The sequence below is a fragment of the Pleuronectes platessa genome, chromosome 18 (assembly GCF_947347685.1).
Source record: "Pleuronectes platessa chromosome 18, fPlePla1.1, whole genome shotgun sequence".
In the NCBI taxonomy this organism is placed as follows: Eukaryota; Metazoa; Chordata; class Actinopteri; order Pleuronectiformes; family Pleuronectidae; genus Pleuronectes; species Pleuronectes platessa.
In genome coordinates this window covers 17216054-17241867 of record NC_070643.1, presented here as the reverse complement: position 1 = coordinate 17241867, position 25814 = coordinate 17216054, and the positions used below count along the sequence as shown (strand labels likewise).

General features: G+C 43.6%; 2 protein-coding genes across 2 annotated transcripts; one reads left to right on the top strand and one right to left on the bottom strand.

The window, feature by feature from the left end:
* Positions 1 to 4135: 4135 nt before the first annotated feature.
* On the bottom strand, positions 4136 to 5851 carry s100a10a (S100 calcium binding protein A10a). The gene is made up of 3 exons (XM_053447425.1): positions 5691 to 5851; positions 4486 to 4647; positions 4136 to 4383 (listed from the first exon to the last, which is right to left on the bottom strand). The coding sequence occupies exons 2-3, from the start codon at positions 4624 to 4626 to the stop codon at positions 4222 to 4224; spliced, it is 303 nt and encodes a 100-aa protein (XP_053303400.1). The 5' UTR covers positions 4627 to 4647; positions 5691 to 5851; the 3' UTR covers positions 4136 to 4221.
* A 2231-nt stretch (positions 5852 to 8082) lies between these two features.
* trim46b (tripartite motif containing 46b) lies at positions 8083 to 19219 on the top strand. The gene is made up of 12 exons (XM_053447424.1): positions 8083 to 8154; positions 10882 to 11143; positions 11289 to 11478; positions 11940 to 12138; positions 12425 to 12571; positions 12792 to 12887; positions 13643 to 13896; positions 14689 to 14810; positions 15474 to 15812; positions 17832 to 18061; positions 18194 to 18261; positions 18769 to 19219. The coding sequence occupies exons 1-12, from the start codon at positions 8095 to 8097 to the stop codon at positions 19217 to 19219; spliced, it is 2418 nt and encodes an 805-aa protein (XP_053303399.1). The 5' UTR covers positions 8083 to 8094.
* Positions 19220 to 25814: the final 6595 nt, after the last annotated feature.

Sequence of the window (25814 nt, the reverse complement as noted above, 5' to 3'; positions counted from 1 at the left end):
CAATCAAAAGAACTTTGTTTAGATTTTCCACTCACCGAAGGTTGAGGTTTACAGAGATTGGAGAGTGAGGATCAGTCTGAGAGGCGCTGGAGTGATGAGGAAATGGAGGCAGAGGAGGCTTTATACATCAACACACCCATCGTCCCTCCCTCCATAGAGGTCCACAGGGTCCCCTCTCATCCTCCACCACACCTCCGCCCCTGGTGTCCTGTGACACGTCTTCTCTGTTAGAAACAATTGTTGCTTGGAAAACATCAACCAGATGATTGTTTTATGTCCATTGTTAGGGAAACTGATATGATTCATTTTTATTTATGTAAACAACAGAACTGCATGTCATGTGTGCATTCAGGAAGGAAATGCCTAAATAAAAAGTAAATTGTAGTTTATCACAGTAACTTCATCGATGTTTTGATCTCAAGATCTTTTGAATCTCAAATCAGTGCGGTTAGCACAGCTGACTGTGGAATCAAGAGCAGCAGTGTGATGCAACATTAAGGCTGACTTTCTTCGAAGCACATATTTATCAATGCTTATTACAGCTAAAATAAAACCTTCAAACAACATTCTGAAAACGTTTTTTATATTCTTTAGTGAGAATGCATATGAGGAGTTTTATTTTAATTTGATCTATATAGATCTTATATCGATGTTCTGAAACTTTTTATATGTTTTTATAGCATTGTTCTTTCTGCTTTTGTGTGGTAACGTACATATGACAATAAACTTGAAACTTGAGTTATAGATTTAATATATTTACTTATATTTACTTGTCATTATTGGGATCATTACAGCTTGCAGCTGTTCATTCTTTATTCATTCTTTTTATCCTTGACCTTTGAAAGCACATATTTCTGAAGATTCCAGGGAGGTCATGTGACAAAAACCACAAAAATGAAAGTTATTTTCTTCCTAAGAACCTGGGCTTGAATCATGAACTCCCCTGCAACTATTCATTTTTCAGTTTGCAGTGTTGTCATATACATTATATGTGTGCAACAAAGCCCGATATAAAAGGGTCTTCCTTATTTTAAGACTGCTTTACCAAACAAGCAGTTATGCATGTTTGTTGGAAATCAAATGCATTGTTTTTCACAGTTTTGTTTTACAAGACATTTCAATTACATGTTGTCCATACTAATTCCTGGTGTTTTGTGTGTATAACGACCTTTTCAGCTATTTCTTTATTGGACTGTTTGTGATAAACAGGATTCTGGAATTAAAAAGCGTCAGGCCTGGTGACTCAGTGAGCCTGGATTGGTGCGGTCGACAGTGGGTCCAGTCCCTCCTTGCAATTTTGTGGTCGAGGCTGTTGACTCACAGTCATGTCCATGACGCGAGTGAATCATGCTGCAGAGACCTGAAAAAAGAGAGGACAAAAATCAACACTGGCAACCCTGTGTTTTTGTGTGTGTGTGTGTGTGTGTGTTCTCCTCTTTGCTCAGGGTGCTGTTACTCTGGTCGCTAATTAACATCTTTAAATTAAAGTTCAGATCACAGATGAGCACTATTCATGTTTTCTACGAACAGACTTTGTAACGCCAACACAATCTGAGATTTGTTTTTCCATTGCACTACTTTTTTTCACTGTGTGGAAATGAAGCAGTCAAACTCCTTCCTTCCGTCCGCCCCGCCCCCCCCCCCCCCCCATTTTCCTCAATAACACAGAGAATGCGTCTCCATGGAGACCACAAACCTTATTATTTCCTGCTGTGATTCACATGAGACTGTTTACAGTAAACAGCTGCAGCGGATTTAACAAGGATCAAATATCCAAGGCCGATAATTAGGGACTCAATTACACTATCTACTGGTGAAGCAGACACACGGCAGTCTGCCCTCCCAGAAAAGAGTTCCTCTGAAGATTTTGACATAAAAAAAACTATTGTTAAAGTTGCTAATTTAAATATATATATTTAATATCTGTAAAAACATTTAGATATACTTTTTACATGTACTTGCAATTCATGAAGCTGCCCTGTCTGAGTTTGTACAATTATAATAACAATAACAACAACAACAATACTAATTCCATTATCTATACCACTTATCCCATAGGAGCTGGAGCCATATTGATAATATACCATAATTATCATAATGATCCTGAGGGTTTTTCATATCCTTTCAGCTGTGAATATACTGTATATGTTATCTCACATCCAAGCAACGGCAAAAGAGAAACAGATAAACAGACAATGACGCACTCCGACATTTTTTTAAGCTACACCAACACAACAGTCAGATGACAGATCCAATGGAAACAGCCACAAGCCTCACATTCAGGGCTGATGTGTTCAGAACATTGGTGCAGAATGTCCACTGAGAGGGGCTGTTCCCTCCGTCTGCATGAGTCCAACGAAGGTGTGGTGTGGGTCGGTGAATGTGTGCTTATCTCGGAATTTAAATCAGTACACGTCTCCGCTAGTAATGACTTGAGAACCGGATGCAGCATTAATCATGTGGTGACAGAGGTCTTCATCACATTGTTAGTAAGGGTCCTCGCTGAGGCAGCAAGTCTCGGCCCGCTCACTGTCGTCACAGCTCAACGCCGGGTCTCTTGCTTCATGCTTCGAGATATGAATTCATCTAATCAAATAATGCTTGTGTTGTTTTAGGCTATATGAGTAACATGCAGAATATATATTTATATATCTACTGTGTGAATCATACTTCTGTGAATGCTTTGAATGGAGAAGCTGCACAAGAGGGGTATTGAGAAAACACTCAGCAAAAGTAGGAATTCCCGGCTCCGTGCTCATGGGTCACATGGGCGTGGTGCTTGTGTAAAGTGGGGGCTGAATACAAACTGCACACAAACTGCACACACACACACACACACACACACACACACACACACACACACACACACACACACACACACACACACACACACACACACACACACACACACACACACACACACACACATACACACACACACACAGGTTTATAAAATGTTATCCAGACTTTGCATTGATCTCTATTCATTGTAGACAGCCTAGCCCTAACCTTAACCTAACCACATATCACATCTGACCCCTGACCTCAACCAGGACCTTGGAAATTAACTTTTGCCTCATTGGGACCAGGCTCAAGGTCTGCTGGTCCTCACAAGAATAGTGTTTGTACTGGGAAGAGGTCTTAGAGAGGTAGTGAAAACCAGTACAGTGTGTTGTAGCCTAGCGACGTGTCTGTTTGCCCTGTTACCATGGACATTGATCGGCCACAAACTCAGACTCTGCCCAAGGATGTGTGCAGAAGGCTCATGAGCCTCATGAGACCTTGTATGCCCTGAGCCTTGCCTCACAGGCGGGCCTTCCACAGGCAGTGGAAAGTCTGCCTACTTGACTGGCAGGTGATCAAGCAGAATCCAGCCCCTTTACATCTGGCATGGAGGCATTTGATTGGTGGAGCTCAGTAGGCGAGGAGAAGTGCTGCCTGCAAGACTTTATTTTAGAGCAAACAGAGTCAGGGTGCAGCTCAGGCAGAGTCAGGAGGCGTGGGGGCGTGAGGGTGGGGAGGGGGGGGCGGGGGGCTTTCTCCTGTTCCTCTCTCTGGTGTTATCCAACTTTCAACATGAAACACAATGAAAAGAATTTGGTGGAAAAAATAACAGAGTGGTGATCCTGACGCCCTCTGACTCAGACGCTCCACTTTCATTGGTCCTGCTCGAATGGTACAAACTAGAACGCAGCAAACTTTCACTCAGTTAACACCAGGACACCTTATCTCTCTGTTTATGTGTCTATCAAGTTACGACATCACCTTCACAGAGAGGTGTGTGCACATCGAGAGCATTCTGCAGATTCCTCAGAGCGGTGATAAGCGGGGGCTTTATCGAACAGAGAGGGAGAGGCCTGACTGCCCGTTCATACAGTGGGAGTCATAAAATACAGGTGGGAATTTCTTCATCACACCCAGTGTTGTCTATACACTGTGTAAGTACACGATGATCTCTGTGATGAGATTCGCCCGGGAGGGAAATCAACACAAAACAAAGGGTTGGGAAAGAGCTATAACGCAGCTTAGTGTCCATTTTTATATATTTATTTAAACTGAGAAGAGACACGTGGCTTCATATTCAGAGAAATATGATCAAAGACAAACACATCAACACACAACAGACACAAGAGGATTGAAATTCTTCAGCACATTTAATGGACAAAACTATCTTTACACAACTTGAAATGCTCTTTGTGGCTTCTTCTCCTCTCGCCCCTTTTACTTCTTGGTCTTCTTGCACATGTGCGACTGGTAGCACTGCTCACAGGCGATGGAAAGTCCGACAACCAGAGACACAAACTCCTCAAAGTCCACCTGGCCGTCTCCGTTGGTGTCCAGGTCCTTCATGATCTTGTCGACGGCAGCCGGGTCCTTCTGACTCTGGAGGGGGGGGGGGCACCAATGGGAAAACAGAAATGAAGGGATATGACAAGAAAGGAATGTGTTGGAATATAGAACACACCGTCGGTCGTCTCTTCTCACCTTGAGGAAGTTGGACAGCTCGTTTTCCATCAACTCTCTGAGCTCTCGCCGGTTCAGTGTGGTGGTGTTTTTTTCCTTTGAGGCGTAACGGTGGAACACTTTGATGAGTGACTCCATCGCGGTTTCCAGTTCGGAAGGCATGGTTTCTGAAGGGTCTTTAGGCTGGAAAGAACAAGTTGAGATAAAGTGGAAAGTGATGATCAGGATCACTGGTGGCATACAGTTAACCCTCAGTGGCCAAACTTAAAACAAGACCTCAGGGAACTTTGGAAAGTGACTGACGGCTGATTGAAAAAAAAACTTGTTTTAGCTTAAACTTTCTCAAGTGACTCTCAGAGAGGAAAGTGTTGTGAAGTGAAGTGAATTAAGTCAAATTTTAACGTGTCTACGTGTGGATTTGTTTGATTCTTAGTTTGCTGCTCCATACTGTGGGAAAAAAAGGAGTGCTCCATTGCTTTTGATGCATGAAGGAGAAGCACAATACTTTGCCCTCAGCCTTCCCACTGCATGAGTAAGGCTCATCAGAGATAAGACCTGTTATTAAGTTGTAAGAAAAAATGCCCGGATAACCACAGTGGGGCTGACACATGATTAAAAAAACACAAAACACAAATCACTGTGTTGAGTTTCTGTAGAGTTTCAACGGTTAAAAAGGAGGGGGAATGGGAGTGGAAAACTTTAGAAAACTGGAATTCACCAACTCCCCAAAAAATGTGAAGTTTGATGCAGAAAAGGATTCAGTCCAACCACGCCCTCAGGGTAGATGGACTAACAGAACTCCAAGAAGTGTGTTCACTAGAGTCAAATAAAGTCAAGCTGGAGAAAATAAGATTTGTATCCAGCGAGAGACAGATGTGTTATCCTACTGTTTGATTCTTATACATTAAATAATTGAATAAAGTTAATAAAGTTTGTTAGCCTCATGCAAGAATGTTATACATATCTTCTAATATTCTTAGATAGCATTAGTCCTAAAGTCCATAAAAACAAGTCAGTCCGAGTTGAAATCTGGATTAAAAAAAAGCTAAGCAAAAATTCCACAGACAGGAAATATTTCCCTTTAGAAAACTTGTGACTGGTGGATACGGAAAACTAGTGCAACACATTCCTTCCACAAACTAACTGTCCCTGCAGGCGTGTCAGTGTTGGTGATAATCCTCTGAAAGCGTCGGAGCTCAGAGAGGAGCAGCAGCGTTGGATCTTACCGTGCAGAGCTGGGACGTGGTCTCTCAAGAGGAGGTGGGAAGGTACAGAAGTTTGGAAAAAGTCAAGCAATGAATTTATAGTGAGGCGACGCCCAGACTGCGGTGTGTGAGTGTGAGTGTGTGTGTGTGTGTGTGAGTGTGTGTGTGTGAGTCGGAGTGTGAGTCAGACTCAGATATGTACAGTCCGCTCTGACTGTAACGGTGTGGGGCGGTAACAACACAAACAGCAAAGTTCTCACTGAAGAAAAGTGTAGATTTACTCACTTTTTCTAACTGTAACTCCTATTACTTCTTATATAAAAAGATTACTTTGAGAAATGTTTTATGCATGTGTGTATGATTTTGGGTGTCTAAGTATATATACTTATATGTGTATATGTAAAGAATATATATATATATGATATAATAGATTCTAATTGAGTAAACTTGGGATTTTGGCTACTGAATAGACAAAGAGATGGGTTTATCATAAGAGAAGAGTGGGGGAGTGAGTTGGAGATAATGTGGGAAAGTCAATCAACAGCATTTTAACACACAATACGTGGGGACGTCACTAAACAGAAGCTATTGTCCCTCAGTGAGTGATTAACAACACATGTGATCACAGGATTTACACCAAAACAGAACACAACACATTTCTTATGAATTTTGCAATGAGAGACTTTAATATTGTACAATTAACGATATGATTTTCATTTGTTATTATATGTTTTCTGAATCAATGGAGGCTGTTTAGGTACTTTAGTTATATTATAAATACTTTATTGACACTGTCCATTATAATAGAGCTGGAAATAAACAAATTACTCCTCCATTTAGACATTGATTTGGAAATTGACAGCATTTTAATTTTAGGGACATTTAATTGTATTACTTTTTCCATTAATGGATGTTCTTCTTTGTTTTACTCATTCTGTTCAACTCTCTGATGGAGCGCTATCTTGTGGTGAAAACATGGCATTACAACGTGACTGTGACTCAACCTTGAGCAAAGACAAGTGCATATTTGAATATAAAAGCTACAAGTGTTCTTCGTCTGCTTTGTTTTTTAATGTCAACAGCCCGTGTAGTGACAGTGGGACAGATTTATATTGGATTTGATGTGTGTCAACTGAACTACTAATATTTGTGTGTTGCAGCCATGATATTATGTGTATACACTTACACAAAGACCTGTCCCATAATTTTGTTGTTAGAGCATTTGATTGTGATGCTGTGTCTTATATGCAATTATCAAAAACGTTTCTACTGTAATTGATTGAATTGGATTGAGCCCTATGTGCGCTACCCTGTGGAATAAACTGGTATTACACATGATGGTCTGAATGCATAATAAACATAACTGGCTGCAAATTGTTAGTTTACAAGTTTGAACACAAAAACACACGAACACACACAGACAGACACACACACACGCACACCCACACACAAACCCACACATACATCATTTGCGAATTTTCATTTTAAGCTACTTTATACTTGTACTTTTTGCCATTTACTGGATCTCTGAGTCTGACTATTTTATACATGTGATCAGTTTATAAAATATGATGCATTGTCAAAGATCAAACAACCCAAAAGTACATAAAGTTGTTGGAAGAGCCTCTACCTGTTACTATTATTCACTGACACAATACATCAATAAAATCACAATCTGCTGTCAGGAGTCTTGTGCTTCTTCTCAACCAGGAACAGATTGCCAAAACCAGGTTTCTGACTTTGAAATCGGATTAGCTTCAGGTAAGATCTATCAAACCGTACAACCAGGGCTCGGGTTCACCAGATAGAGGCAGAACTGTAAGTTACTCTTGTTCCATATCACCTGGAACATGTTACTGGAGCTGTAGCCTCTCTTCTGCCTCCATGCAGCCTATGAATCACTATAAACGGCTGCTGATGTCGGTTCTGCGTTACACTCTGCCTGGAGATCCACGTTTCCTCTCAGATGGAGGACTCAGATCGCTTCTCCCATCCGATGACATAAATCTCTCACCCTGCTGTTTGTGTCTGTGTGTGTGTGTGTGTGTGTGTGTGTGCCACATCATTTGAAGGCATCCGGTGCGGGATGGTAAGGGTGGGGGGCTGGATGTCTGGGTGAGGAACACAGCTACAGGCATCTGTTAATATTCAGCGTGGACACACACTGACATTCACATCACATTTATCCATCTGCGCCTTCTTCTCTGTATTTTTATTCCCAGACGCGCTGATGTTTATCAGCCCTTTTTTTTTTTACCCCCCGTGCGTAAAAATGGGTAAAGATGGATAAACCGACCGATCCTTATAACCTAGCGGATCAAAGCTGCACATTTCTGGAGTTATTAATATGTTCCTTATGGCCTGTGGCCTAGATACGACTCGGTTTGTATCCAGGTGATGAACACGGGGGAGCTGTTTTCTTAAAATGGCAGAGATGGATTTAAAAACAGTCGCGTCGACGATGGAAGCTATGGTTCGCATCAGTGTGAGTACAACGTGTTTTCTCTGTTGTCGCTGTGCATATACTACACATCGAAAATAGAACTGTATGGTTATAATGGCTTCTTCCTGTATTTTTCCACGGAGAGCGGCATTTACGGTGTGTGGATGCAACGTCTCCGGGTTTCACGTTCCGGAAAAAAAAGGGCCTATATTCCGGCTATTTGTTTTTAATCTGCACCCAGAATAAAGACATGGTAAAAACAAATGGAATAGGCTTTGATAAAAATACCGATATAACTGGCTATCCCCTATTCTTGGTGTAGAAAATGAATGGTTGTGTTTCCTGGTGTAATGGAGGTCCTGCATGGAGCGTCTCTTTCAGTGGGCTACACCAGAGGCGAGCGACACTCATCTGCTCTCTTTGATTAGACATTCGAGGGTGTTTTGAAGTGTTATTATTAATAAAGAAGTAAAGAAGCAGACTTGAAATCACAGGTTTTTAGTTTTTTCCCCCTTTCTGTTCTTCTGGATGCTCGTTTCCATGGAGACGGGATGCAGGAGACTTTGGCTGCTGGTGCTGATGCAGGGAGGGAGGAGACGTGTGTGTGTGTGTGTATGTGTGTGTGTGTGTGTGTGTGTGTGTGTGTGTGTGTCTGTGTGTGTGTGGACTCGTGCGTAAAAGCATCGGTCGTTATTAGGTGTAGTGATATGAATAATTGGCAGAGGTGGTGTGTGGTGGGGTCGACTACAGGTTCCCACTCGCGCACATGCACCATAGCAGCTTCTCTTCCTGCCGCTGCTTTCACAGGGAGGGAGGGAGGGAAGGAGGAGGGGAGGAGGGGATGGCAAGAAAACCCCTCCCCTTTTTTCTCATCCGAGAGGCAGCGCTCTCTTGATGCTGGGGAAACGTGCACGTAGCCCGCTCTGCTGCCATGGCGCCCAGATTCCAGGTGAAGGTAAGGATGCGCTGTCCGCTGCGGCGCGGTTTCACGCCGGCCTCGGCTCTGAGCAGTGCGCAACCACCCGGGTTCAGACGCACAACGCGGGCCTGCAGTGCGCGGTGCTGTTTACAGTTCGCTGGAGGTGCAGTTGTCGCCTGAATGTGCGACAGGAGGAGGAAGAAGACAGGCCGGAGTTGACATTGGAGAATGACACAGAGGGAGCAGCATCACGCAGCCCCACTGGGAAACTGGGTTATGCATGTAACGTGCCTATGTAAACTGGGAAGACATTGCTTGTTTGCTCAATTGCCTTGTGTGTATCAGTCTCATCGTTCTGCTGCATTAGGTGTGAGTTCTTCTCCTTCTATAATGGACATGCAGCGATTTTACTGTGCATGATCCCGTGCACATTATCCTGAGTCTGCAAAGCCCCACGCAGAGCCAGTGGTGGTTTGTGTTGCTGATGCTGCATCACTTCACTCCACATCACAGCAGTGACAGAATCTCCAAATCCCCTCTGCAGCACAGTCTGTCACTTTGTCTCATCCCGGTTTCTGAAGTCAACTCATTGTGTCAGAGGTGCTGCAACAGTTTAGGTTTCAGTTTAAACAAATATGTCAAACTGTCAAAAAATCTATAAGAAATGTAACTTACTCCTCATGGTGCACTGGGGAAATATTGTCTCAACACAAAATCTGAATGCACACTCTGAGAAATTTGTGTGGTTTCACCATCTTGTTTCTCTGTGACATACAGAAGTTGTAGTTGTGAAGTCACAGGCTTCTGCAACAGCCGCTGTGTCCTCTCCTGTCAAACCCGTGTCCTTGAGCGGGACAGGGACACGCTAGCTGCTCTCGAGTCGCATCAGCTCTGACCCCTGTGGTTACATACAGGGAGGGCGCTGGTTCAGCATTGAGGTAAAGAAACTATAACTCACCATCATCAAACTGTGCTAACTGATTAATGTCCTGATTCATGACAATACATCCCACCATCTTTACATTCAACCGAGCATGAATAGAGCTGAGGATGAGATCTTTGTTTGTGTGTCTTTGAGTTGGAGAGGAGGACTTTTGAAATGCTGCTCAAATCCCGACGCTTGCACTCACATGGCACCTGCTTGTGCTCAGATTTGCTCTGCTTGTGCTCAAACTGTGCGCTTGCACTCAGACGTGTTGTATATGCAGAGGAAATCTAAGCACAAGCAGAGTGTAACTGAGGTTTTGAGTGAGAACTTTACACAATCTGAACATTAAGTCAATGAATCCTGCTCTCAAACTGAAAGACCACGCTCTCTTAAAGAAAGATGGGATGAAAAAAAACATACTGATGTTGCAGTGTGGTGATGGAAGAGATGGACCATGTGCAGTGGTTGAATAATTGACGTCTTTATCTATATTTAAGAAGTCTGATGCCTGCTGTCAACTTGTCCGACACACGTTTTCCCTTTGCCCCGTCCCTCTCTCTCAATCCATCTCTTTCTCCTATGACCCTGAATCTATAGTTCAGCCGTAAGTAGGCTGGATAGGGATCTCTGTACTTTTCTGGTTCTATTGAGCTCAAAACCTTCCAGTTCTTGGCTTTCAGTGTCTGGTTGGATTCAATATTCTTTAATTAGAGGGATTCAGATTAAAATCACCAATTTCCCAGGGCATAATGCAAGATTAAAAAAAAACTGGCATATTAAAAGGACTGATATCTGTGTGTGCACTCTGGTGTAGCCTAATTGAATTTAAGGGTACTCTGATGGAGGTATGCACTCAACTGACATTTGCATAGGAGGTAAAATGTGGTTTAGTCTAACTTTGTCTCCTCTTTTCCTCCCACAGTCGAACATGAGGAGCCTGGAGCACGAGCTGCATTGTCCCGTGTGTAAAGACATCGTCAAGCAGCCCGTGGTCCTGCCATGCCAGCACAGCGTCTGCCTCATGTGTGCCTCCGAGGTCCTGGTGGCAAGCGGCTACCCGCTCCCCGAGCTTCCCCCAGAGCCCAACTCCCCGGCCTCCACACCCAACACCCGCTCGCCCCGCCAGGCACGCCGGCCTGCGCCTAAAGCCGAGCAGCGACCCATTGACCGCGTGCTGCGATCAGGTGAGGTCACAGGTGGAGATAAACATGTGCTGGTGTGACTACATTGGTTTTTAATTTGGATTACATGTTAGTTTGTCAAATTTATGAGGGAAATGGTAATTATCTGTCCCGGCCAACAACTTGCTTTCCCTATTCTTGGATTAAGGTCCCCACCCGCCGTCACCATCCATGCCTCGGTCCCCGGGGTACGGGACGCCTGGGGGGCGGCGCCGCAAGGAGGGCCCCGCCCTGGTGATGATGTTCCCCTGTGTCCCCTGCGGCCGGGACGTGGAGCTGGGAGAGAAGGGTCTCACCGACTGTCTGCGCAACCTCACTTTGGAGCGTATAGTTGAGAGGTGGGTGGTGCTCACACACACGCACACACACACACCCACACACACACACAGAGTTGACAGTGCTCAGGGCCAAATGAAAAGACGACTTGGTCCAAACACTAGAAGGTGTGAGTTCAGTCCTGAGCTGAGTTGTTCATTAATCCTGCAGAGCATGCACTGCAGCCCACTGTAGCTAAACCCGCTGACTGTGCATTTCCCCTGTCTTGTAGCTTTCTGGTCACTTATCACCTATTCAATACTTTCACACTGGACATTTTGCCCTCTCTTGTTGTATATTTTCACACCATTACATTTGGCTTTTCCCAAATCTTTCCTCATGAAACATTTCAATTTTATGCTCTTTTGCAGTTTGTGTTTCCAAACATATGTTTAGCAGTCCTCTCCTGATGAAATAAGTGATGTAATCACAGCTGCCTGTCTAAAGATTAAAAGAATCTTTGTGTTATTTCTTCCTCCACCAGATACAGACACACAGTGAGCCTGGGCAGTGTGGCCGTGATGTGCCAGTTCTGTAAACCTCCTCAGGCTCTGGAGGCCACGAAGGGCTGCGCCGACTGCAGGTCCAATTTCTGCAACGAGTGTTTCAAGCTGTATCACCCATGGGGGACGCCACGGGCACAGCACGAGCACATCCAGCCCACACTCAACTTCAGACCAAAGGTTAGACAGGGAGGCACTCACTGTTCATCCACATGGATAATGGGATGAGAGACATTTTATTTTACAATACAAAAAGCAACCTGAAACGGCATTCTTTACAAAGGCTAGAACTAAAAACTTTATTCATTATTAAATTGACCTATACTTAGATTTTTATAGATGTAGGCGACTGTGTAGTCCATATAAAAATTCATTATCATTATCAATATTATTATTATTATTAGGCAATATAACATCTGCAAAACATGCAGCAGTCGTGCACGTCGAACTTGTCTCTCCTCCTCAGGTTCTGACTTGTCCGGAGCACGACCAGGAGAAGCTGCACTTCTACTGTCGGACGTGTCAGCGGCTGCTCTGCCCTCTCTGCAAACTGCGCCGCGTCCACACCGGACATAAAGTGCTGCCCGTGGTCCAGGCTTACCAAGCCCTGAAGGTACCACTCTCAACCCCACTCGCTTTCACTCAATATCCTGCAACATGAATAAAACGCATGAATAAAAGTCATTTGAATGATCCATATGAGAATCTTTGCAGCTTTCAGTGTATCGGAGACAAACAGCAGAGATCAGAGATTGTAGATCAGTAAATGGTTCAATGCAGAGTTGTGTGTGTGTGACAACTAAGCTGTCTGCTGTGTACTTGTCGTTTTACAGGAGAAGATTACAAAAGAGATGAACTACATTCTGTCCAACCAGGACACAGTTCTGGCTCAGATTACCCAGCTGGAGGGCGGCATCACCCAGACCGAGGTGATTAAGACTCATAGGGCTGATGAAATGTTGTTGAATGTGGAGGTGACACCAGTCATCAGACAAATATACACAAATTACAGAGGTTCCCCTTTTGTGTCAAACTTACTTTCAGTAACTTGCTCTACAGGTTTTCTTTGAACCCAGATGAACTCTACATTTGATGCCTACCTGATTTGGTTCAGTAGTTTTTTTGATTAATCCCTTTAACTGACAAACAAGCAAACTAGATTGGCACAAACCTCCACCAAGGCCCAATTGTCCCCTTAGATTCAATCAAGCTACATCAATTACCCACTCACATAAATCATACCAATCACCATAGTTCCCCAAACAGGCCTGATGATTTTCATAAAGATCTATGAAATATTCCCCTGGAAAATGGGTGAAAATGTTAAAAACAACATGCTAACCTGCTTATGTCTGGTTGACCCATCAGTCCACATTTGTGCCAAACTTTCAGGACGTGGATGTTCAATCTTTCCACCAAATTTCGTGGAAATCCATTCAGTTATTTTCATGTCATCATGACAAACATAAAACTAAACCATCAAACAAACTAACGGGGAGCGGTGGAAACACAACCTCCTTGGCAGAGATAATTCATTTCATCTGTTCCTGTGCACTTCAAACACTGAATGTTTCTGTAAATGACTCGAATGAATCAACATCCCTCAAGTACATCAGTGATTATCCTCTGGCCGTTACAGTCCTCAGATGCTTGAGCTCCGTCCGTCTGTGTCATTGATCACCAGGTAAACAGCGTGTCCGCCCGGGAGCAGCTGGCCCAGAGCATCAGGGATCTGACTGCCGCTCTGGCTGAGCGCCACGCTTCCCTCACCGGGGCTCTGGAGACGGCCCGGCAGAAACGCGGCGAGGCGCTGTCTGCTCAAGTGGCGGAGAGACGGGGGTTGATGGAACACGCGGGGCTCATGGCGTTCACCCAGGAGCTACTGAAAGAGCCCGACCAGCCCTGCTTCGTGCAGGCCGCTCGCCAGACTCATAACAGGTCGTCCATTTGTTTCTCTCTGGCTTCGCTCTCTGTCTTGACTGAACAGTCCTTGGATCATTTATGTCTTGTTTTGGGAAAGAGTTCCTGATAACAGAAAGTGCAGAGATACAGGAAATGTAGGAAAGAGGAGGGAATCAGGGGATTTGCTGCTTTGGGTGTTAATGCGACTATAACATATTTTTGTCTTGTTAAATATTTTCCACAGTCTTATTAAATTAATAAGTAGAGAAAATTTGGCAAAATCAGAATCAACTGAATGACTCTTCACAATTGACTTTTTTAGTTCCATGTATTATTTAATAATACCAATTATAATAAACTGAACTCCTAAACCAAAGACCTAAACCAAAATTCTAACTCACATTTTGTTGTCCTGTTCCCTTTAAAACTCACTAGTACACCAAGTATTCATCCGCAGCTGAAAATAGAACAATTTAGTTTTGTTTGTTGTTTGGTTTTTTCTGAACCCGACAGTTCTACAGGTTGAAGGGAACTACTTTGCACTTTTACGAAAAAATTAACCAACTTTTCTATAACCTGTCTTCAGGAGAAAGGAAGGTGCTGGAAGTTGGAAAGAATGGAGAAAAATATTTATGTGATGGTTTCTTTCATGAAATTTGATAATGTTGAGATAAATACAGAATGATGTCAGCCTTATCTTTTAAAAATAACCCTACTCCACTGCCTCCTTATCAATCTGTCTCCCTCCCACACAGCCTGATGGAGGCCTCATGTGAACATCCTCCTTTATTCTTCTAACACTCCTCCGTCTGTTTCCCTCTGCACCAGGTTGAGTAAAGCTATTGAGAATCTGCAGCATTTCAGTCTGGCTGCCGATCCCTCGTTCAGACACTTCCAGCTGGACGTCTCCAAAGAACTCAAACTCCTGACGGAGCTGAACTTCATCCAGGGTGAGGAGGGGAGTGGGCCGGGATGGAGACGAGATACAGAGAGAAGCGAGTGAAGAGGCAGAGAAGGAGGGAGAGACAAGCTTTTAATGACGTCCTCCCTCTACGATGTTTGTGTTTGAAATAGCATCAGCTACGAACACGCCTGGCGTCTGCACTTTGTAGTTTTTAGAGTTTGTGAATCTGAGACCTGTGGAAACGCTGCTGGCCTCGTTTGAGTTTGAAAACTCTGGGAAGCGTTTTAATCTGAACGGGCGGAAAACAGAGAAGTTTGGAAACGATGATGCAGACGCTCACAACCACTCGCTGATTGGGTCTTTTAGATTAGATTCGTCACATGACCTAAATTTTACAATGTTACTGTTAAATGTTACGAGCTATTATTTGAGCATTCCCTCTGTACGTGATATGCATGTTCAGGTGCTTTATCATTGATGAAAACTCATGTGGTGCCAAAACAGTCACTCCGATAGAGATCATTTTACTTTGAAAATGCCGTTTTCTGAATTAAAACGTAGTAGTATGGGTGTAGCCTCACTCTGTTTAATAAAAGTGCAATGCCGTGAAATCTAGTGAGAGAATGTGATAAAGATGAAGCTGGTTGTAGAACTCTGACACCTTTATATGAGTGTTTTTACTAACAGTGACTCAATGTACTTATCACAGCGCCCTTGGCTCCAGTGATTGACACCCAGCGCACCCTGGCCTACGACCAGCTCTTTCTGTGCTGGCGACTGCCCCAAGACTCCGCTCCGGCCTGGCACTTCTCCGTGGAGTACCGGCGCCGGGGCGTGGTGCCGGGGGGGGCGTCCCGAGGCGGGATCAGAGGAGGGTTGTCCGCCGCCCGCTGGGGCTGGCAGCGAATGGACGAAGTGAACGGGACCAGCGCCGTGATCGACCGGCTGGAGATGGACAGCGTGTACGTGCTGCGCGTGAGAGGCTGCAACAAGGCGGGGTACGGGGAGTACAGCGAGGAGGTGTACCTGCACACCCCCCCTGCACCAGGTGAGCCTGCACGCTGAACCTCTCTGTCAGCCTCATTGACAAGTCGACAGAAAGAGTTTGACTTCGCCACAGGGGAGGCCACACCCAGCGCACAGACGGGGACAACAAGAGGTCAAACTCTGCCCTAGATTGTCAGATCCCCTGGTAATGAGATGTGAAGAGCACTTTTAGACATGAAATATTGATGTGAAAAGAAAAAAGAAAAATAATAAAGAGTAGAAGGATTGGTACATTATGAAATCGAATAATTACAATTTAAAAAGTCATGAATATTGGGTGTGTATAGAGTTGCCTCTTTGTCATTTACATGCTAGAAAGGTTTGTAAAAGCAGGAACACATGAGGCCAACAAACAGCCTCGTTCACCTCAATCCTCTCATTCCTCAAGGGAAGTGTAGTTTCAAAAGAACTACAAACAAAACTTGGTAAGTTAAAGTCAATATGTGAAATGTCATGGATGATTACAGCTGGGATCATTTTTCTTTTCTGTTTCAAATAATAACTATTTTTTAGTAGTGTTGTATTTAATTTTGTGAATCTTTTTGAAAAATGGACTTGAAAAGTTGGGATGAACTATGATCTCCCTCCTCACCTGCTTCAAGTATCGAGTCTTCCAAAACAGATATGGAGGAATCTTCTGTTATTTCCGGTTAATGACGTAAAACCACTTAAATCAAAGTGTATGAGAGCTCCGTGAAAGAGAGAGAGAGAGAGAGAGAGAGAGAGAGAGAGAGAGATATCCACAGAGCGGAGCTGCAGGCGCTGCCATCCAGGAGCCACTCATCTCCTCACACCTGCAATTATTTACCAGTCACAATAAAAAGACATTGTGAAGCTCTTAATAATTCATTCTCTTTCTTTTCTACCCATCCCCATCTTCTTTTTCAGTTGTTCCCCCACCTGTCCTCACGTCTCCTCACTTTCTTACTCTCTGTTCCCTCATTTGTCTCTCATGCATCATTTCCATCTCACAGCTTTGTTCTCGTCATCCTCTTCTTCGCTACATCCACGCTGCCAACCTACACGCCTCCTATGGAACGTAAGAAGTGCATTCATGTCCCTCGACCCCCCCCATGATTCTCTCCTCCTCCTTTGTTTGTGGTCATCCCATCATGCATCCTCCGCCCACTCACCCCTCTCTCTCCCGATAGCTCGATCTGTGCGAGCACTGATGATGAGGTTTGCACGTTGATAAGACCTGGCTCTTAACAACGTGGATCAGATTGAGATCCAGGGATTTTCTAAATGGTGAAGTTGTTGAATTCCTCCTGTCTCTGTGTTCCGAGGCCATTTGTTTCCTTCCTGCTGTTGCGAATGTTCCCTCCTTTAACTCCACCTCCCTGTTGGAGGAGAAGCTGTTTCTTTGCGTTACCTTCTCTGTTTTACTCCCTGAGTCATCATCGTATAGGTCAGTGTGCTTGTCTACTGCAGTGCTGGTGGGAGGACGTGCATGCCTGCTCCCAGTTCCCTCTCTCCTCTCCCATTGGCTGTAAATAGAGATGGACGACGCGTTGTACAGAAATCAAGCTAATATATCCCGGATACAGGTTTAGTCATCTTTTGGTTTTTGCTTTCTCTGGAAAGTAAAAGTCACTATCTCAACCATTTTTATGTAGAAGCTCGTACGCTGTAAGAAGTGTCATCTGAGCATTTCGGATTTCTTCAGAAAAACACACACAGTTTTTTACACGTACCCGTGATTTTCTACAGATATATTTTTTAACCATTACACCACCTTTTTGCGGGTTACTCCACCCGGTGCCGGACTCTACATCCTGGAGTGATCTAGGTGGCTTTTGGGGATCGGTCATGTCGTCTGTCTCTCTATTTACAGTCTCTGGTATTTCCTCTCAATCGTTTATTATTCTCCTCGTTTCTCCTCGCTGCTTTCTGACTGTGAATCCGCAGCACCTTCCCTCCACCGCCTCCTGAACCTCCTTCCTGAATGCACCCGTGTCTTCTCTTTGAGCCTCACGTCTTCTTCCCTTCTCTCCTGTGTCTGTGGCGTCCCCCATCACAGTGCTCAACTTCTATCTGGATTCCCGTTGGGGCCTCCATGCTGACCGGCTGGTGGTCAGTAAAGAGCAGCGCGGGGCTCGCAGCGTCCCCGGCCTCTCTCTGCTGCAGGCCGCTGACCAAGCCCTCACTTCCTGTCACCTGACTTCGGACCTCCTGGTCGGGGATGTGGCGATCACACAGGGGCGTCACTACTGGGCGTGCTCAGTGGAGCCGGGCTCTTACTTAGTGAAGGTCAGTAAATTGTAGTTGAATATTTTACATGTTCATGAATGTTTTAGTGATCGGTTATGTGAAAATGTCCTAGAAAACAAATAAATTATGAATTTCCAATTGATTTATTGATTGATTTTCTCTTTTGAACAGGTGGGAGTTGGTTTGGAATCCAAACTGCAGGAGTGGTTTCACCTCCCTCAAGACATGGCCAGTCCACGGTGAGTAGCCTTAATATGAAATGGTGAATAATGAACACAAGGAAAGGAAAGAGCAGGATGTTATAGTCCAGTCAATCCCAGTGGAGGTCGAGTCCCTTTTCTGCATCATGTGGAAAGTGGAGTGAGGAGTAGCTTGGATGATTTGGAAACATTAAAATTATAATGTGGTGTAAAGTAAAATCATATTTGTGTTTAAGTGGAAGATAAAGGAATAAATAGGATTATAAATTGGTTTGAAACTGATCTTTAGTTTATTTAATAGTCACAATAACTAGTAATCCAGCTTTAGACTGCAAAGAACACTGGTCCCATCGACCCAGGTCACATGAGAGCAAGTGCATGAGAACAAGTTTTAAAAAAAGACCAAAAACATCAAAATACAAAGACCACAATACTGTGTTCTAAACGACCATCTTCTGTTCGACAAGTGGCAGAGCAGTCATGTGAAAGCCAACCTGACAGACCTGTTTGTACAAAGGAGACCAAGTGTTATCTGTTCCTCTGCAGCTACGACCCGGACAGTGGCCATGACAGCGGAGCAGAGGACGCCTTGGACTCCGCCCCCCCCTTCTGCTTCCTCACCATGGGCATGGGTAAGATCTACCTGCCCCAGCAGAGCTACCACCACCACCACAACAACCACGGCAATGGTGTCCGAGACCCCATCACCAACAACAACAACCCCTCTTCACCCACGGGCCTCACCTACCCGCTGCCCCCCCGGCTGGGCGTGTGCCTTGACTTTGAGAAGGGTCGCGTCACCTTCTACGACGCCCACTCCCTGCGCCCCCTGTGGGAGGGGCACGTGGACTGCTCCGGCCCGGTGTGCCCGGCGTTCTGTTTCATCGGGGGAGGGGCCCTGCAGCTGCAGGAGCTGGTGGCCAACCGCAACGCAGATCAGACGCCGGTCAGAAGGGTGACCATCCAACCCCGCGTCCCCACCTTAAACAACAATTGATGCCTGATCTGAGGTCATATATGGTTATTTGGAATGTAATTGGTAATCGTGAAGTATTTACTCAGCTAGAGCGGAAGGCTAGACATCTCAGCGATTTTCTTTGGTATTTAATTTTCTTTTTACGAGAAAATGTTTCTATAGCAACAAATATGCAATGTAATTAAGTTTCTTACATTTTTGTTATGAGCGGTTTTGCAAGATGTATTGCTTAAGTGGTGTTGGAATACCCAGCACTTGATATGTAATTATATCTTTGATGCTTGCACTTAGCGGCTATGTTGAGTATGTTTATAAAGCTAATGTAGATACAGCACCTCACTATCAGTTATCTTTACTATAGAAGCTTTTACTCTTGTCACTTCATGTCCTTAATGCTTAAAGCTTCACATATGTTAAATTTATATATATATATGATTCAATTGTGAGTATAAAAAAGGTCCTGAATATTTTATTGCAGCCGTGACTTGACTTTCACAGTCGTGAAACCAAAGTGGTATTGTCTTCATGAGATGTAAATGTGGTAAATTAGAGGTAGAGAGGAACAATGAGGCAATACTGTAATTAGAAGCAATTATACCTCTGCTGCATATAATCACTAGTTTCCACAGTCCTGTTTGTGCATCGCTATTTTGTTTTTCAAATTAATTAGTGCCTGCGTGTGTGTGTGTGTGTGTGTGTGTGTGTGTGTGTGTGTGTGTGTCTCTCTGTGTGTGTGGTTGGACTGATTCATTGTCTGACAGCAAAACTTTGTTTCCTTTGATTCTTTTAAACTTGCTTGATTTTAAGTTAATGAGCAGCGCTTCTTTTGGTCAGCAGAATAAAACCATGTAAACTTCACCTGCTGGCAGAATGTTTGCAAAAGAAAAAAACAGATAAAGGAATTAAACACTGAATAAATACAAACTGTTTAAATTACAAAAAACACCTTCTGTTCCTTTTTGTTGTTTGTGGAAATTCAATCTGCTTCATCCAGTGTTTCACCTGTTCAAAAGAAACGGAATCATTGCTGTTGTTTCACCACTAGGGGGCAGCAGCACATCGCCACAACTTCTCCAACTTCATCTTAACTCACTGCAGCTACTTTGATGCTCAGGATATTTGTATTCAGACAGATTCATAATTCAGCCAATTTTTCATTAAACACATTAATTTGTTACGGAAGTTGACAAACATCGATTTTTTAATTAGCTTTTAAAGATTTGAGCTGAAAAACATTTAATAATTTCCCAGATTTCTTTTATAAAACTGTTAAAGATTTGATTTTATGGATTTCTTGCTTTGATGGTTTTTTAGTGCTGTTTTTTGTTTCCAAAATTAAATTTAGGTTTTGTTTACATACGTTTATTTCATGTACTTTGATGTGCTTAAACATACTATGATGCGATACTGATAAGTACAGTCCTTGAATACACACATACATATATACTCATTAAAAATCACTACAGACATACATAAGTTTTGTAACTAAGATATACATATATTATATATATTTATTAAACTAGTACATATATGTGTGAGAGCATGTAGCCTATATATACATATATACACACACATGCATATATTGTATGTATATATGGATATATAGTCATATATACATACTCTTTTCCTTTTGTCCTACATGCCCCGATGGTTTAATGAAGTGCCCAGAGCCCCATCTATCAGTTAACTACAACGTAATATTAATAATCATGATAATAAAACACATGCTACAACCTACACATATGAAAAATCAATCTGGTTATGAGATTCATGCTCAATGAAACACCTTGGGTGAGTGAATGATGAATAGTAACGACCATCTGCTTGTGATCGAGATGCTCGCACCTCACAAGTGCAGTAACTTAGCATTCCTTATGTAAATGTAATGTAAATCGCCCGAGTTTACCTTTTATGAGCTTCGATATGAGAAAATCCACATATGTGTTTAATTGGACCCACATTCGGGGGGGAACTGCAGAGGGATTTGGGTTTGCCTCGACCACAGAGGGAAAATAAAAAAAAAATGCTGGAAAAAAGAGTCTTGAATCAAGAGAAGAGAAATGGAGCCCACAGCCTTGACACAAGCCAAGGTTCTTTTTTTTAACGTCCTAATACGCACAGATAAAAAAGACTGCGTCCAAAGGGAGGTTTAGCTCTGATCCTTCATGATATAGATGCAGTGGAATGTACAGTAAAGCATGGACACCGCTCTGCACAGCGCCCCCCCCCCCCCCCCCCCCCCCCACACCCCCACACCCTCCACCCCCTTGTGCTCGCTGCACCTCTCTTCTTTAGTCCAAATCTGTAACAGATTGGGTTTAGTCTGACTGGAGGTATGCAGCCACAACACCACATGTATGGGGTCTGCATAATCCCTCCGTCGAGCATTAAGCGCACAGCATGGGCCTTCTTTTAAAGACCTGGCAGGAATTACCAATACATAATCTCCGTGGTCATCATTTAGTATAGTTCAGAGGGGAGAGGATCGGGGAAGGGAGTCGTCCGAGCCTCGTGAAGCATCTCAGAGATATATGCATTCACTCTGGGAGAAGCGGCGTGTGGGGCCATCTGCAGAACACATAGCACAGAGTCGTTCAGGACTCAACTGTCTTACACAACGTGAAGCTGAACCACATGTTTAAAAAAAAAGCTGATTTGTCTGTTAAACGGCCTTCATAGCCTGAAGGGGAATATATACTTTTATTATAGGGAACCTGCTTGATCGTATTTTCCTGAAGTGAAACTATCATCATGGATCTGTGAGCTGGAGGCCGGCAGTGGGAATTAAAAAGGCAAGGGGGTGAAATTAACATTGTGTTTGTACTGTAAATTCAATGTCCGACAGATGCACTTATATCATATCTGTGGAGCTTCTATTTGATTGAAGACTCCGACACATTATTAATCTTCATGAGAACAATCCTCGAGATCACGCTCACCAGAAATGACAAGTCTAATTTCCCTGTAATCCACTGTTCCTCCATGTGTAACAGGTTATTTGCTGAAGGGATCGAATCACATCCACATCCTTCTTTTCTTTTCCACTCAGTTTGCTCTGCTTTTTAAAATGTAATAATGTCACGTTGATCTCATTCCTCTGGACACCGCTGAAACATTTATGCGTCTCTCTCTCTCTCGCCCATCCATCCAACCCACGAGCAACATCAATAATATACAACTTCCTGCTCTTATCGCATTGATAATCTGAATCGAGGTAGAAGGCGGAAAAAAAAAAAATCAATCAGCTAAATGTTGACTAAGAGGATTTGAGGGGCATAGCAGGGCCATCTTCCCTCACGGTAATACATGAGGGGTGACAGTAATGCTAGATTGATGAGCCCATATGGCCGCATACATACGGTAACCCGGTGCACTGCATTGTGGGGGAAGACACAGGGATAATTCAGTTTCACATTTACACTCCAGTGGCAGGTCCTCTTCTACTGCTCTTTGTTTTTACCCTGTTCAATGATGCAATGGGTGCTGCGCATTGATCGGCCACTTTATTATCGTATAAATCAAACTGGATATAGAGTTCATAATTACACAAGTACCCTGTGACATCAAAAGATCATTTGAAATACCCTCGTTTGCTTTCTTGCCAAGATAAGAACCCTTCCTCCACTCTACTGTTTGTTCATTAAATAGAGCACACATACAGCCTGCTGCTAGGTAGCTTAGCTTAGCATAAAGACTTGAAATAATTGGTAACAGCTAACTTACCCGCACCTCTGAAGCTTATTCATTTACAAATTATATCTCATTGGTTTAATCTGTGCAAAAACAATGCAGAAATGTACAATTTTAACATGTATTATTAAACAATTCTTCATTAAAATGTCAAAAAAACAACTACATCTGTGTTATACATTTTGTTTACTTGTTTATACATATTATCCAGGGATCAAACCCAGAGAAATCCACGATTTTATTTACGTCTGTGTCCGTCTCTGCTCTAACTTCAAGGGTTAATGATTATCACGATTATTTATTTGCGATTTGCTTTGAACGTGAATAAAACTTTAAAACATCCGTGAACATAATCAGCATCTTCAGTTGCCTCAGGTTGATTTTCATTGGCAATGATGGTGAAGACAACAACTTCCATGATCCCCCAAAAACTTCCCAATGACATTGCACTAGCTCTTTTCTGATTGTTTCAATTGAGAGGCCCCAAGTAGTCGGATTATCATATTGTGTGTTTCATTAAAAGTTGTGATTATTTCCCGGCTGTTTCCCATTTACTGAACAGTCAAGGGAGTGGTGTCGTTTTTTTTAAAACCAAATTTTGGCAAGACAGCAAATAAGCACAACTCCCCAAATGTCCCAATACCACTTTAAAGAAGCCATAATTAATCATTTTGAAAACATTCAGGTAATTACTATTGTAAATCATCACCTGAATCTGTTGCCACCCACCTCTTTTATGATCTAATAGTGAGTAATGGTTTTTTAGTGCATGATGCAGCAGGTGGCTGTAAAGGTATGAACACAACCTGCTCTGCGCTTAATGGCTAGTTATTAAAGTTCAGCCTTTAGCAGCCAGGTCTTTGTGTCAGGAGTTGGCAGAGAATGAAAGCAGATCCAAAACAGGCTGGATGTTGCACTAACATTTGACGAGTAGCAGAAACTCGACTCCCAATGAATGGATGTTGTACTGAATGTGTAAATATGCAACTGCAAGTTAACATGTTCGCATATTAACTTAAAAGGTGACGATATTTTGGTGTTGAAATCTGGTTTCCACTGCTCCTGAGAGGCTAGAAACTGTTCAGGTTTAACGATGGGGAAAAAAACAAGACTGTGGACATCCCATCGTTTGTGGAATGATTTCATCCTGAACCCAAAGGAACGATTCGCTGGTTCAAACCTATAAAATCCTTCTTTCGGAAAATGTATGACATAGCTTTCGGTCCTGAGGTGTAACTTTAAAGCTGGCGTAACTTCAGATATACTGTATGTTTTTACACTCTGCCTGTAACTTAACCACTAGGATATTATTGTTTCCATAAAACCGAGGAGTGGAATAGCGTTTCAGCGAAACTAATGATAGAAAGTTCTTTGTACGGAGCACCGTGAGCAGGTGTGGGGCGGCTGCATGTGTGGTCAGAAACCAGGGTTTTTGATCGAGCTCTACGTCGCATGTGACACATCCAGTCAGTCAGTCAGTCAGTCAGTCAGGGAGGCGGCGTGTATGTTTGAGTGGTTTTCCGGCCCTGGTCAGACATGCTGAGTCAATAACCCCTGCACAGTTAAAATTCCAGGTCCCTGAAAGTGAAAGGAAAGTCAAATCAGAATGTCAACAGGGGATCCGTAAACCACACGTTTCCTGGACGCCTCTGTCGGGCCCAGCTGTGCATACATCATGATATGTGTGTACAGTTAGAGAAAGAAATAAAAGACAGAACGCGTGAAGGAAAGGAATAAATTAAGACGAGTATGGACCTGCGACAACAGATACCAGCAGATGTACACATGGAGTGTGTGTGTGTGTGGGGGGGGGGGGGGGGGGGGGGGGGCTTGGTATATGATCTATGACGAGAGAGAAACAGTCCAAGCAGCCCTGTGAAGTCTGACGCGGCTGTTGGTCCTCTCTGTTACCGTGTCAGTGCTTCCCGACGGCCCACCCTGGCCTCCTCGCCTGTCCCTCCTCACCTTCCAGATGCTCGCCCAGTGAAGGGGTGAAAGGGTTGGCAGGTGCCTGGGGGAGCAGCGAGGAGCCCCGGGGGTCAGATTTCTGAAAGGTCAAGCAGTGGCAGTCTCGTGGTGGGAGGAGCGAGGAGGGGGGGGGCACAATATGGCTTGTTGTCCAGGGTAGACTCGGAGACGGACAGGACCACAGAGCAGCGGTCTCACCTAATCAACTTCATTTAAATGGCAATGACAGCCTGTGTGAGGTGGCCACAATCAGCTTTCAGGGTCTTACCCACCGCCCACCACAAATCCATAATCCTTGAGTCCTTGACCTTTTTGCATTTTCAACGTAAAGTCGCAGTCGGTCACAAAAGCATCAACAAATCTACACTGAATCTGAATTCAATCCCAGAACTGATCTGCAATCACAGAATAGAGAAGGTTGCTCCACTTTCAACTGACAATATGTGACATCGAGCACAATAGTTTAACAGAAGCTTGTTAGAGGAATGAAATCAATTAGTAGATTGAAAGTGTATTGATGTGTTTCCAGTTGACTGAACCTGCAACATGACCCTGAAGTGCAAAATACAAAAGGCATGAACTTCTAATGGAAACTAAAGATTCCTACTTTGTGTTTTTCGATTTATTGTTGTGTTATATTTTTCACCAAAGTGTTTTTTATGGTTTATTGGTCTTTTGTAATTTGTCCTTATCCTTTGTTGTTTTCTTATTCCACATTGTGGTTTATCACTGTTTTTATTTGCCGTTGTGGTTTCTAAATTGTCGTTGTCTCCTCTTCTTTGCCGTCTGACTGTGCTTTGTACCTCAGGGCCACTGTACTTCCTCCCCCGAATGCCAAGTCTAATCTGGTGGAACGACAAAGCATGTTGTCTATATAATGAGCGACCGAAGGCAACGTCTCGTATGGACCCAGTGATGCATCCACTGGTCGACCTAATGAGGTTTTACATGTGACTCA

Coding starts and splice junctions, on each gene's coding strand:
- s100a10a (XM_053447425.1), bottom strand. CDS start 4,626: ATGCCTTCCGAACTGGAAACCGCGATGGAGTCACTCATCAAAGTGTTC. Junction 4,384..4,485: donor AGCTGTCCAACTTCCTCAAG/GTGAGAAGAGAC, acceptor CCCCCCCTCCAG/AGTCAGAAGGACCCGGCTGC.
- trim46b (XM_053447424.1), top strand. CDS start 8,095: ATGGCAGAGATGGATTTAAAAACAGTCGCGTCGACGATGGAAGCTATG. Junction 11,479..11,939: donor TTGGAGCGTATAGTTGAGAG/GTGGGTGGTGCT, acceptor TTCCTCCACCAG/ATACAGACACACAGTGAGCC. Junction 12,888..13,642: donor GCGGCATCACCCAGACCGAG/GTGATTAAGACT, acceptor ATTGATCACCAG/GTAAACAGCGTGTCCGCCCG.